This window comes from Coenobita brevimanus, chromosome 23 (assembly GCF_032717465.1).
Source record: "Coenobita brevimanus isolate Jiangsu-jjx chromosome 23, ASM3271746v2, whole genome shotgun sequence".
In the NCBI taxonomy this organism is placed as follows: Eukaryota; Metazoa; Arthropoda; class Malacostraca; order Decapoda; family Coenobitidae; genus Coenobita; species Coenobita brevimanus.
Window position 1 is genome coordinate 51,916,424 of NC_136976.1, and position 14,106 is coordinate 51,930,529.

Below are 14,106 nucleotides of genomic sequence, written 5' to 3' on the forward strand. Positions count from 1 at the left end.
GCCCAAGAGAAAACCTCTGTAAAGTGCAAGGCACACTCAGATGGTTCCCGGCCATGGAAGCAATAATCATTCCAGGGAAAATCAAAGAAGTACTGCCTGAGGGCCTCCCAATCAACAGCTCCAAAGTGCCACAGTCAACGTTTCTTTGGGGGGTCCACAGGCCGTACCAGGGCGATAGGACAGGTCAAGGTAATAAGGTTGTGATCAGAGGAGCCTAACGGAGAGAAAAGATTAATAGTGTAAGCAGAAGGATTAGTTGCAAGGAAGAGGTCAAGTATGTTGGAGCTCTCTCCAAGGCAGTCAGGGATATGGGTAGGGTGCTGTACAAGCTGCTCGAGGTCATTAAGGATAGAAAAGATGTAGGCTTGTTCACCAGGTGGATCAGTGAAAGAAGAGGAGAACCAAAGGTGGTCGTGAACATAGAAATCTCATAGAATGGAGATTTCAGAGAAAGGAGAAATGGATAGAAAGCGTTCCATCGTAAATGATAGTTGAAGATATTTTGATAGTCAGTAGAATTAGGGGATAAGTAAACAGCACAGATATATTTAGTCAAAGAATGACAGGAGAGCTAAAGCCAGAAAGTAGAGAATTCAGAAGAATCAAGTTCAGGAACACAAGAGCAAGATAAGTCATCTATCTGTCTATCTATAGCCCGACATCCTAATCCCGCAAAGGGTGGCCGCAGACAATATGCCTCAAAGTCGCTCTGTCACCCACCATTTGACTACCCTCCCCCCAACACACTCCCCCCTCCCTCATATGCCTCTCAACTCAATCCCTCCACCTCATCCTCGATCTTCCCCTCCCTCTCCCTCCCTCCACTTCACCCACATACTCCCTCTTAGTCAGTCTTTCATTCTCCGTTCTCTCCACATGTCCAAACCACCTCAGTGTATTTCTCTTAATCTTCTCAACCACATCCACATCCACACCACAATGTTATTTCACTTCTTCTTTCGTCAACCTGTCCCTCCATGTCACTCCACATGCTCCTCTCATGTAACTCATTTCCACTGTTCTCAGTCTTGACTTGTTCCCCTCTAGCAAGGTCGATGCCTCGCTTCCATACGTCAGGGTAGGGATCACAAGACAGTACTATCATGAAGTGACTTCTTGACTTCCATACTCACCTCCCTATTTCTCATCACTGCTTTCAGTAAACCAACAACCTTCCTTCCCTGCTGTACCCTATCATGCACTTCATCTCCCAAAGTTCCATCCTTACTCATCACACTACCCAAGTACTTGAATGCATTCACATTCTCCATATCCTCACCATCCAACCTCACTGTACATTCTGTGACTTGATTCCTCTCAAACACCATAACTTTACTCTTGTTTACATTAACTTTCAGATTCCTCTTTTTACATACTGTCCCAAATTCATTCACCAAACCTTGCAACTCCCATTCATCTTCACCCAACAACACTGTATCATCAGCAAACACCAACACTGGCATCTTCCAAATCTCACCCTCATTCATTAGAGCCACCCCCACATCCACTGCCCTACCATGCACCTCCTTTACAACCCCATCCATGTATATATTAAACAGCCATGGAGACATCACACAACCCTGTTACAGTCCCACATTGAGATCAAAGAACTCACTCAGCTCACCATCCACTCGCATCATAGCCCTAGCTCCTTCATACATACTCTTCACAGCACTCAACAATTTCCCCTCCACGCCATATATTCTTAATACCTTCCACATACCTTGCCTATCAGTTCTGTCCTAAGCTTTCTCCAAGTCCATGAAGGCAGCATACACTTTCTTTCCCTTCTCTAGATACTTCTCCACTAAACTCTTAGAACAAATAGCCTATCTGATCTACACACCCGTTTCCCTTCCTAAATCCCCCTTGTTCTTTTCCAACTAGTTCCTCTGTCATATGCCTAACCCTATCAATGAGTATCTACCATATATTTTTCCAGTCACACTAAGAAGGCAAATACCCCTTTGGTTACCACATACTTCTCTCTCTCTTTTTCCTTTGTATAAAGGAACAATTATACCTGATTTCCAGTCCTCTGGAACCCTTCCCTCTTCCCAAGCCAATCTACACAACTTCCATATCCACTCCACTACAATCTCACCCCCATACTTCAGCATTTCACCACATACTCCATCAATTCCTGGGGCCTTTCCCATCTTGATCTTCTTCATTGCTTCCATTACTTCTGCCCTACTGATCTCTTCCTCCCTCCTCTCATCTCTTCTTCTCCCAGCCATTCCCCAACCATTTATACTCACACTGCTCTCACTCTCTACATTCAACAAATCCTCAAAATGCTCCTTCCATCTCCTCAATTTCTCTCTCTTCTCCACCAGCAATCTATTATTCCCATCTTTCACTCCCCTACTATTTCCCGTTTCACACTGCCTTACTTTCTTTACCTCCTTCCAAAACAATTTCTTAATCTCCCTTCATTTCACACTCAGATTCCTCCCAAATTCATCATCCACTTTCTTCTTACTCTCCTTCACCAGTCTCTTCACCTCCCTTCTCCTGCTCACATATACCTCTCTCTTCTCTCTCTCATCTACTCCCCTACCTCTACTCGCTAGCCATTCACTATATGCCTTCTTCTTTTGTTCCACAACTCGTTTCACTTCATCATTCCACCATGCTTTCCCTTGCACACCCCTGCATCTCCTCCTCACTCCACAAATCACCTCACACGCTGCGTCTATATCTTTCGTGAATATCTTACATGCGTCTTCCACCCCTTCCATCTGCTCTAACTCATACCTTCCCAATCTTTCTTCCACTATGCTCTCATACTCTGCCATTTTCTCACTATCTTGCAACTTCTCCACACTTCTCACTGGAGCTGTTACCTCCTGTCTTCCCCTTCGTCTCTTCAACCATTTTCTTTGCAGCTTTACCTTGGCCATCACTAAGTAATGGTCTGAGACTCCATTCCCCCACCCTCTCCACACTCTTGCATCCAACACTTGTCTTCTCATTTGCTCGTCCATACATGTGTAGTCTATCATTGCCTTTTGTTCAACAAGTTCACCATCCATCCTCCTCATTACTCTCCACGTATACCTGTGGATCATCTTACGCCGAAAGTAGGTGTTAGCTATTGCCAACCCCTTACCAGCACAGATGTCCACCAAAGCACTACCATTCCCATCTACTTCACCTGGCACACCCCACTGACCAACCACTCCATCCACTCATACATTCCCAACTTTGCCATTCATGTCTCCAATCAAAAGCACTCTCTCACTCCTCTCAAACTTGTCCATACATACTTCTATACTCGCCCAAAATTCATCTTTCACTCTTGCCACTCGGTCCTCTGTCGGCACATATGCACATACAATCGCCCACGCTTGTATACCTACTTTCATCCTCGCCCATACAATCCTTGCACCCACTGTTCCATACTCTCTTATATTCTCCTTCCACTTCTTGCATATCATCAGACATACTCCCTCTCTTGCCCTCTCATTCTCATTAACTCCTGCACGTATACCTAAACCATATTCCCACTCTCTCACCCTTTCACCTTTCCAGTTAGTTTCAGTCAATCCACATTTATCCACTCTTGCATCTTCAAGCACCTGAACAATCTCTCTCTCTCTTTCACTTCATCATTCACTCCTCTCACATTCCATGTCCCCACCATCAGAATGTCCTTTGTCCGTTCCTTAGTCATCAACGTATGGTCCGTCCTGGTCCGAGGTGCTTTATTTGCTTGTTTAGTTAGTTCTTTTTACGGGGTGGGGAACTAACCCATGACCAACCCTTTTAATCGCCTCGTACGACAAGCAGGGATACCGGGGGAGTATTCTTGAAACCCCCTATCCCCAGGGGGGGGGGTACATATACACAACAGCCACCTTTGGCTTTGAAATGAGTATAGAGAAAGTAGGACGATACAGAAAAGGGTCTGCTGTCAGTTGCCCCAGACAGCTGAGTCTTGGTTAAGAAGAGAAGGTGAGGTTTAGAGGAGGAGAGGTGGTGTTTAACAGAGAGAAAGTTTGAGGAAAGGCCGCGAATGTTGCAGAAATGAAGAAGAAGTGAGTCAGACAGTGGTTCCAGGTACGGTAGCTTGTTGAGTTGTTTACCAGAAGAGGGGAGGATGGGGGGGACATTTATGGACCCCCCCCCCAGGGACTCCGAGGCAAGGTTAATGTGCGCCATTTTCTTTTTTTTTAATTTGTTGATAGGTTCTGGATTGCTCTCAGTGTCACTGGTTAGAAGAAGTCTTCGAGAAATGACCACAGGAGAGTCATTTCTCAGTGTGGAAAAATCAGTATTGTTCGTGTGTGTTGTGTTTTGAGATGTGGTACCTGTCTGGGTGACTGAAACCACTCCCAGGTTCTCCTGCCTCATGAGGGGCTGGTGTGGCCCCAGGCACCACATTGTAAACTGGTGGACTACAAGCTACTGTTACCCTTCTCCTGCAGCCTACCATCCTCCTTTTGGGGGATTGGGAGGGAGTTCAGGGATGTTTGCATAACTGGGAAGCAGAGGTACCTGGTTATACTGATGCCAGCACCAGTGTAAAGAGTGAAAACATAATGCAAGTGTAGGAATAGGTACCATATTGTATCTATGGTTAACTTCTTAATGATTTGCTAATGATAATGGGCTGCAGATAATTGAAAATGAAAAAATATTACAGCTACTGCTAGATATTTACTTTCCTCAATTTCCTCATCACATATTGTGAAAGCCTCATTTCAAAGCTACTGATAGGAGCAGCCAGATACAGGAAGGGAAAGGTAGTTAACAAAAAGGTTAAAAGGGGATTACCAGTATTCTATGTGGTGTATAGAGAGAGGGAAGAGGAAATCATGATAAAGCAATAATACAGTGCTACAATACAGTCAGTGGGAAAGGGTATAACATAAAGAAAGATTAACCTGCCGCGTGCCGGCTATTTTTAGCCCTATGGGTCACCCCAGTGCCGGCCATTTTTCGACCATCTTTTTTTGGCTAAAATGATAGATTTTGATGTGGAAGCAACAAATTTTGCCATTAAAATGCTCACCGAGGCTCGGAAATGAGTTTTATTGAGTCCTGCATACTCGTGTACAGGTACAGCCGCTCTCTCACGCTCACCACATACGTGAGAAAACCGTTTTCTATGTAAGGAATACTCAGGTATTTATGCTGGGAAGGCATAGCAATGTTCAGTACACTTTTCTGATTACTTATTACATCAGCATCTATCACAATTTCTGTGTCTTTCTCACTGTGAATGCATTATCTTGCACTTACTTGAAGATAGGTACAACCTGACTTCATTACGTACAGTCCTGGCACTTACAAGAAGGTATTAAGTACTTGGGTAGTGTGATGAGTCAGGATGGAGGTTTGGAGGGTGAAGTGCTTGAAAGGGTACAGCAGGGAAGAAAGGTTGCTGGTTCTTTGAAAGCAGTGATAAGAAACAGGGAAGTGAGCATGGAAGTGAAAAAGTTACTACATGACAGTATTGTGATACCAACTCTAACGTACGGAAGTGAAGCTTGGACGTTGTTGGAAGGACACAAGTCAAGAGTGAGAGCCGTGGAAATGAGTTATTTAAGAGGAGCCTGTGGAGTCACATGGAGAGACAGGCTGACGAATGAGGATATAAAGGAGCATTGTGGTGTTGATGTGGATGTGATAGGAAGCGTTATGAGGAACACACTGAGGTGGTTTGGCCATGTGGAGAGGATGGAGGGTGAAAGACTGACGAAGAGAGTGTATGTGAGTGAGGTGGAGGGGGAAAGAGGGACGGGGAGGCCGAGGATGAGATGGAGAGATGGGGTGGAGAGGTATATGAGAGAGGGGGGTGTGAGTTGGGAGCAGGGGAGTGAAATGGCGGGGGACAGGGCGACTTGGAGGCGATTTGTTTGTGGCCACCCCAAACGGGATTGAGGCATCTGGCAATAGATAGATAGATAGAGACTTCACTATATCACTATATAGTCCTTACACTTATAAGAAAATATTTACAACTTACACTTACACGAAAATATTTATAAAATGCCTTCACTATGTACAGCACTGGGTGAGGCACACAGGAAGAGTGAGGCAAAGCGAGCATGAGGGGGAAAGTGAGTGAGTGTATGGCCTTGACAGCCTAGGGGATGGTAGAGGAACAGTTACCTTACATGCCTGCCAATTTTTACTCGCGAATCTTGAAAAATGCGGTCACAGTGAAGTTTTTTATTTTAAACCATTTAAAAATGGCACTGGCACTGACCGCAGCATTATGTCAGACCGTTTTAAAACGGCACTGGCATGAGGCGGGTTAACAATATTGGCAAGCAAGCCTCCACTCAGTCTAGATCTCCCATGCTGCAGGCCAAGTAAACACTGCAAAACAAGGTAAAAGGTAATATATTGTAACTCACCACCACCTCGACGATGGACCCAAGAGCACAAGGGTCAATGCCTGAGAACATGATCTTGGAGACGTCAGGCAATGCTCGAACTTTCACAGGACACCCATCAACCACTTCACCTTCATTCACAACGGTCAGCTGCAACAAAGAAACACACCAATTAGCTTTGAATTTTATTGAAGAGATCAACTGAGGCGTTTAGTCAAATAATGACGAACGTGCCTAATCAATGTTTAGATATAAACAGTGTTAAAAATTTGTTTCATTGTAACTCATTAACCAGCAGCCCGATTTCAATAAACAACATATCAAAAAATAGAGCTGATAATATACTTTAAGACACATAAGAATAAAACACAAAATACATATCATTATAATGCTGTTCAGTTATTAACCCCATACCAAAGTGGCTCTTTGAAAAAAAACAAAACATGAAAATAACCACAAAAATTAAAAACAAGGACAATCACCAACCTATGCACTGTACAGTAGTGTTGCATGTATTTAAGTGCTGTGGGAGGTGTAAAGATTAACAGTAGTCCAGTATATTGTTGGTTTTGTGCCTCTGTTCATCACTACCTTGTTTCAGATTAGGACCAGTGCCTCGCTATTCGGTTTCCACTGATCCAATTACTGTCACTTTCTCGAGGACAGAATGAACTCTACGCTCACCCAAACCGTGAATGCTGAAGAATGATGATCGACAAACATCATAAGTCACATTAGCATATTTAACATAATAACTAATCGTACGTGACTTGCACGATTTATAGCCTTTGACACAAGGCTGCTTCACAGCAACACTTTTCACATGAATGGCAATGTAATTGTTCTGTCTGTTATAATCACTCATTGCCCAAAAAGCTGTAAATAGATCACTCACTTTATCACTGTCCAAGTTGCTGAAGCAGCCACACTTACGAGGAGGCCTGATTTTCCTAGCTGGTACTTTTTATTTTTTGTGCTATAACTCACATATGCTTCCCCTGTACTTCATTTTGTTTGGCAACTGCATGTTTCCAAGAGGATGGATCTCGCTTTCATTTCTTTGTATGCTCAGGGACCTCCTGGTCATCATCACTATGTAAATCACTCATGTTGTGATGTAAATCACTGAAAATCTGACGTGAAAATAATGTAATAAACCAAAAGCATGTCTGTGTGGCTTACAATGTAAACAGAACTAGGAAGGGCGGGATCTGGCTGCACCCAGCACCAGACATGTAAAGGACCAAATTGAAACTTAACAAATTAATCACCGGTCTGGCGGCGCTCTGAACTCAGGCCCTCACGCTTCAAATGCGCACACGTTATCACTGAGCCAAAGAGAGGATCCCCCCCTCTGCCTCTAGGCAATGCGGTCTTTTATATACCCCACTACATCACTCTTTTCTCCCCTTAGTGATTAATTTGGTCAGTTTCGAACACACGTGGCAGCGTAGCACACTGGAGGCCACCACTGGGGGAAGCCTGTGAACCACACAGACAGCTCATCCCTGGGATGTGGACTAGAACACTGCCAGCTAACGGACAACACATCATTGCCCTCTAACCCTCGCCTCATTTCCCACGCACACGCTGCCAACCAATGTAAAGGAACAAACTGAAACTTAACAAAGTAATCACACTGTCCTGGCCATGATTCGATCTCAGGCCCTCACGCTTTACAGGCATGCACATTACCACTAAGCCAAAGAGAGAATCCCCGCTTTGTCTCTAGGCAACGTGGGCTTTTATACACCCCACAAAGACACACCCACAAAACATGGCTGCTGATTGGCTGTGAGTGTGACATCATCATGAGACCCACTGCTCATTGGCAGCCTGGAGAGGCGCTTGCTGGCATGTTCGTCTTTTTTCCACAACAACATCCCTCAGGAGAGAGAGAGAGGCCAAGTGTACCAAACTGCAGTGTGCTGGAACAAGAATCTACCTTATTGTCTTGGACTTTCAACCATGCTGTAAAGTCGAACGTGCCACGAAAATGTTTCCACTGGATAGAAAAATGGCGGACAAGTGTGTTGCGACCTGAATCTCAATTTTTTATATTTGGCACATTCGAGTTATTCAAATAAACACCTCAAATATAGTACCAATCCTTAAAGGTAACTGTTAAAAATGATAATTACTGTATGCATTCACATCCAAATATAGTCCTACACTGCAGAATACTTTTATGCAAACATAGCAGACTACAGTACACCCATACCCCGTTATCTGACACATCGATAACCGGTGTTTTGCTAGACCGAACACAATAAATAGGGGAACATTCCCACAATCCGAACAATTTGAATGTCCGTTGTCTCTCTAGTCCAACATCCAACATCTCCCTAGGTTTGAAATGAGGCTCTCCCATCCTCCTCCCATCCCCTCTTCTCCCCCTCCCCTGTCCCTCCTCCATCCCCCGCCACACTCATCCCCCACCACACTCAGCACTGCCAGGCCTGTCTCCCTCCCTTTCCTCCTGTCCTCCCCCACACTTGGTTGTCTCCATCTCCATCCCCCCAACCCCCACCCCCGCTTGTCTCCCATGTGTGTGTGTGTGTGTGTGTGTGTGTGTGTGTGTGTGTGTGTGTGTGTGTGTGTGTGTTCTTACCTAATTGCTCTTACCTACTTGCATCTTTACAGGAATGAGTCAAGCTCGTACTGTCCCGTGTCTTAAACCATATTTATCGTACATATCCTTAAATTTGTGAATTGTTTTGGCACACACTATTTCATTCGGTAGTGCATTCCATTGATCAATTGCTCTGTTTGGGAAACTGAATTTCCTTACATCTTTATCACCTCTCTTCTTATGCAGTTTTTTGCAGTGTCCTCTTGCTGATGCTTCTCCATATGTTAAGTAATCATTTATGTCTATTTTCTCCTTCCCTGATATGCACGTACTGTATATAGCATTATCATGTCACCTCTTTTCCTTCTCTCCTCTAGTGTTGGTAGATTCAGTTTATTTAGTCTTTCTTCGTAGCTTAGGTCCCTTAAGCTTGGTATCCATCTCGTAGCGGCCCTCTGAACTTTTTCAATCTTGTCTATGTGTTTTTTGAGATGAGGACTCCAGACTACTGATGCATATTCCAGGGTTGGTCTAATGAATGATGTTATTATCCTTCTTAGCATGTCTTCATTTATGTATGTGAATGCTATTCTCATATTTGCAAGCAGTGTATACATGTTCCGTACCTTCTCGCTGATGTGATCAGCTGGAGATAGTCTGTTATTGATAATCACACCTAGGTCCTTCTCTCTTTCTGATGTGTATAGGGTTTTATTTCCTAACTTATAATCCCAATCAGGTCTTTTTCCACTTTTATCGAACTTGATTACATGACACTTGTCCACATTGAATTCCATTTGCCATGTACTACTCCATTCATGAAGTTTATTTAATTCTTCTTGTAGCTCTTTACAAGAGTCTGTGTTAGTAATTCTCCTTTGCATTTTTGCATCATCTGCAAACATATTCAGATAGCTCTCATTTCCAGTGTTACTGTTTATATCATTTATATACACTAAAAACATGATTGGTGCCAGCACTGAACCCTGTGGTACTCCACTAGTCACTTCTTTCCATGATGAGTAGTTTCCTCTTAGTACTGTTCTCATTTCTCTTTTTATGAGAAAGTCTTGCATCCAACAAAACAGTTTGCCTCGAATTCCTCCTTGATGGTACAGTTTCCATAAAAGTCTTTGGTGTGGTACTGTGTCAAAAGCTTTCTTGAAATCTAAATAGATACTGTCCACCCATCCTTCCCTTTCCTGTATTGTGTTTGTTACTCTGTCATAGTAGCTCAACAGATTAGTAACACATGATTTTCCTTTTCTGAAACCAAACTGTCTTTCTGTTATCATACTGTGTTCTTCTAGATGATTTACCCAAGCTTTTCTTGTAAGCTTTTCTAATACCTTGCTTACAACACTGGTCAGTGATACTGCTCGGTAGTTGAGTGGATTTTGTCTATTTCCTTTCTTGAATAAGGGGACAATATTTGCTTTTTTCCAAATATCAGGTAGTTTACCTTGACTCAAGGATTTCTTGAAAATTAAAAATAATGGTTTACTTAACTCCTTTGCACATTCTCGTAACACCCAACATGAAATTTCATCAGGACCACTTGCTTTTCCTCTGTCTAATCTACTTAACTCCTCCTGTATTACATTTTCTGCTATTTGTATATCTGGTAGTATGTGTGGACATGCATGTTCCACATAGTCCCGCTCAAAATTTTTTTCTTCTGTAAAAACTAATTGGAAATTCTTATTTAGTGCTTCACAAATATCTTTCTCTTGCGTATAAGTGATTCCCTCGTCCGTAATGGATTGTATTATATCTTTTACTTTGGTTTTGCTTCTGATGTAGCTGTAAAACAGCTTTAGTTGATCACTACTTTTATTTATTATATCCTCCTCAAACTGTTTTTGGGCTTCCCTCCTTATTCTTGTATAATCGTTTCTTGCCTGTTTGTAATTATCATACGCCCTTTCACTATTGTGTCTTCTGTATCTATTCCACAACAAATCTCTTCTTTCTTTTGATTTTTTACATTCTGTATTGAACCATTTCTGTATTTTCTTATCTGTTTCTTTGTGCTGTGGGATGTACTTCTGGACTCCTATTTCATAAAATTCACAGATTTTTTTATATACAGCATTTAAATCTTGTCCTCTAAGCTCATTTTCCCAATCAACTTCTAAGAAATACTTCTTTAGGTCTTGATAATTTCCCTTTTTATAATTTAGGCTCTTTTTGTAACTGTCATTGCAGTTAACTATGTCATATGCTATCCTGAAGTTATAATTTAGTACTGCATGATCGCTTTTGCCGAGTGGAGGGTGATATATTAAACTGTCAATATCATTTTCTTGCCTAGTAAATATTAGATCTAGCACTGAAGGTACATCAAGTCCTCTTTTTCTGGTGGTTTCCCTCCCATGTTGCGTTAGGAAAAACTCTTGCACGAGATCCAGGAGCTTTTGGTCCCAACAGCTTTCTTGGCTAATTATATCTACAGTAGAGTATTCCAATTTATATATGTATTGAAATCCCCAGTTAGTATAATTCTTTCCGATTTCTCTTCCATTTTATGTAATAATGATCTTAAACTCTGAATTGTACTCTCTGCCAGCTCCTCATATACGTCTCTTTCCCAGGTGTTTGATCTGGGTGGCATGTACAAATTGGCTACAATTACTTTCCCTTCAGATGTATTGATCTCTACTGCAGTCAGTTCTACTTGTGATGGTATATCTAGTTTTATTTCATTGACTTTTAGATTTTTCTTAGTTAATATTATAATTCCTCCTCCTTTTTTAAAATTTCTGTCTCTTCTCCATATACTGTATTCCTCTAAGTTTAGTATGTCATTGGATATCCTTGGTGTTAATTTTGTTTCAGTTAGGCATATTATTTGTGGTTCATTTTCTCTGACATAATCATTCATCTCTAGTAATTTAGATACCATTCCATCCACATTTGAGTACATCAACTTTATCATCTTGTTTATATACTTGTCATGACATGGTTTTACTACCTTCCTCCTTTTTATTCCATCCTGTTTGTGTACCACTTTCGTACTTGCAATCCTATTACTTTGTAAAAAAAATTTCTTCTTCTCCTCTTCTGATCATCCCTCATTTTTTGTTTTTGCTTCCTCCCTTTTCTCTTTCAGTAATTCCAGTTCCTCTTGTGTTAGGCAACTTTTTATCCATACATTTTTGAACTCCTCTTTTTCCATAAGATTCTTTGCATTTTTCAGTATCTCTTCCACAGTGTTTACACTCTGGAAAGTCACCTTTAGAGGTCTTGTCTTGCTTTTCTTGTATTTCCCTAACCTTTTGTGTTCCTCTATGTCTTTACTACAGATTTCCTCTGATACTTCTTTCAGTAAGCTCATTACATTTGCCATCCCCTTTTTGTCTCTTGTGATCTTGTTTTTTACTTCTTCCTCTTCTATGCCAGTGATTACTATAGATTTGTTTATATCTACTGAATCTCTGACTAACTTTGGATTGTTTGTGTTGGGATTATTTGTGTGTGTGTGTGTGTGTGTGTGTGTGTGTGTGTGAGCGAGCGAGCAAGGAAGAGTGGTGAGTAAGGAAGAATAGTGAAAGAGTGAGTGAGTCAGTGAGTGAGAGTGAATGAGTGGGTAAGTGAAATGTGGGGGGGGGTAGTAGAGCAGTTTGGCCGTTGACTATCTTGTCTCCTTCCCTGTTCCACCACCCTCCCCCACCCCCACTTGTCTCCCTCCCCCATCCCTTCTTGTCTTCCTCCCCATCCCCCCCGGCCTCCCCCATCCCTGCTTGGCAGGGTGTCAGTTGCTTGCATGGTTGTCAACTCACTGTCAGACAGTTGCCCTGAAGTGGTGTTGAACATCGCACGTCCCACCACCCTACCCTCCCGCATGTGATGTTTGATGTGCCATTTTTTAGCTATAGTATTGTTTATAAGGATAATAATACTACCTATGGTGTTTCTCTGTCAGTCACATTTGACTGAGTAAGGTATACGAGAGTTTGGGTTTGGGTCTGGATTGCATCTGGCTTTTCTTCAGTATCTTATGAGGAAAGTTGGTTCGACATCTGACATACTGACCAAACACCCCCACTGGTACACAACACTGCCAGATACCAGGGTATGGGTGTACTGTATGTACAGACAAAGGAACTGTGTTCTATTTATCTATTGACTAATAATGTATTTATAGTAGTTTTTCACTATTACAGATTGGCAGTAGAGTACAGCATTACTGAGGCAACACAAAGTTGAAATTCCTTACCTCATAATAGCCAACCTCCTCTGGAACAAAGACCCCCTTGCCTCCTCTCGGGGAGATGTCAAGGTCAACCCTGCAGGGCCCTGATGGACCACTGACATACACTTCCAACTCACTCACCACCACCTCCTTTGTCAGAAACTCGATTTTAAAAGGCACCTGTGAGAAGAAACAAGTTAGGGAAGCACTCTTTTATAAACATATGAGGATCAAACTGAGATAAATACACTTGGATTTTTTTATAGCTGTATGTTACACAAGACAGGGAAATAGGAAAGTACTGTAAAAGTAATTGTACTGTACACTGTGAGATAGGCCTTTATATTACCCATACATAGTCACAATCAATGTAAAAATAGCTGTGGTCAAGGTAGTACAACAAAAACAGAGTTTAAAAATCAGCAAGATACCGAGGAAAATTATATCTCCCAATGTTCTCTTTACTGATTCTTTCCTTAGTTTGCATTCCTTCCTTCTGGAGTCCACTGCATCCAGCACCAACGGAGTCTTGTGCCTATGGCCACATGACTACAAAGTGGGTACAGGTGCCATCAAAATGCCTACAGCCAAAATACGGTACACTATGACAACCCTGTTTACACATACTGTAGTGCAATACTTAAATCAAAATACAGTAGTTTGTAGTTCCTTTATCATTTTTGTAGTACTCTCATACTGTGCTTCGTGTGCTCCCCTTTTTGTTGCAAAAGTTTTTACAATGTACAGTACTGCACTAAAACCAATACTGTATTACCTATGTATTTCATCATCTGCAAAATCTAAGTTGCGATTACTTTTTCCATAGAGATTTTCTTTTTAACCAGCTCTTTAATGTTGCTGGTGATGCTCTTGTTCTAACCAACACTCACTGTCATGGCCTTATTTCTCGACTGACTGCCCTGAAACAGCACTATTCATGTACCTGTACCAAACATCTCAAGAGACTTTCCTTTTTTTTTTTTTTTTTT

The 14,106-nt window shown here is 42.1% G+C and overlaps 1 protein-coding gene across 1 annotated transcript in view; it reads right to left on the reverse strand.

The window, feature by feature from the left end:
• Nucleotides 1–14,106, reverse strand: part of jbug (filamin-type immunoglobulin domains fbug) — a 355,562-nt gene that overhangs the window by 204,296 nt on the left and 137,160 nt on the right. The window contains exons 7-8 of the mRNA XM_080267010.1: nt 13,142–13,297; nt 6,372–6,500 (exon numbers count right to left, since the gene is read on the reverse strand). Of these exons, the coding sequence (XP_080123136.1) occupies nt 6,372–6,500; nt 13,142–13,297 (285 nt within the window). The remainder of the gene's footprint in view (nt 1–6,371; nt 6,501–13,141; nt 13,298–14,106) is intronic.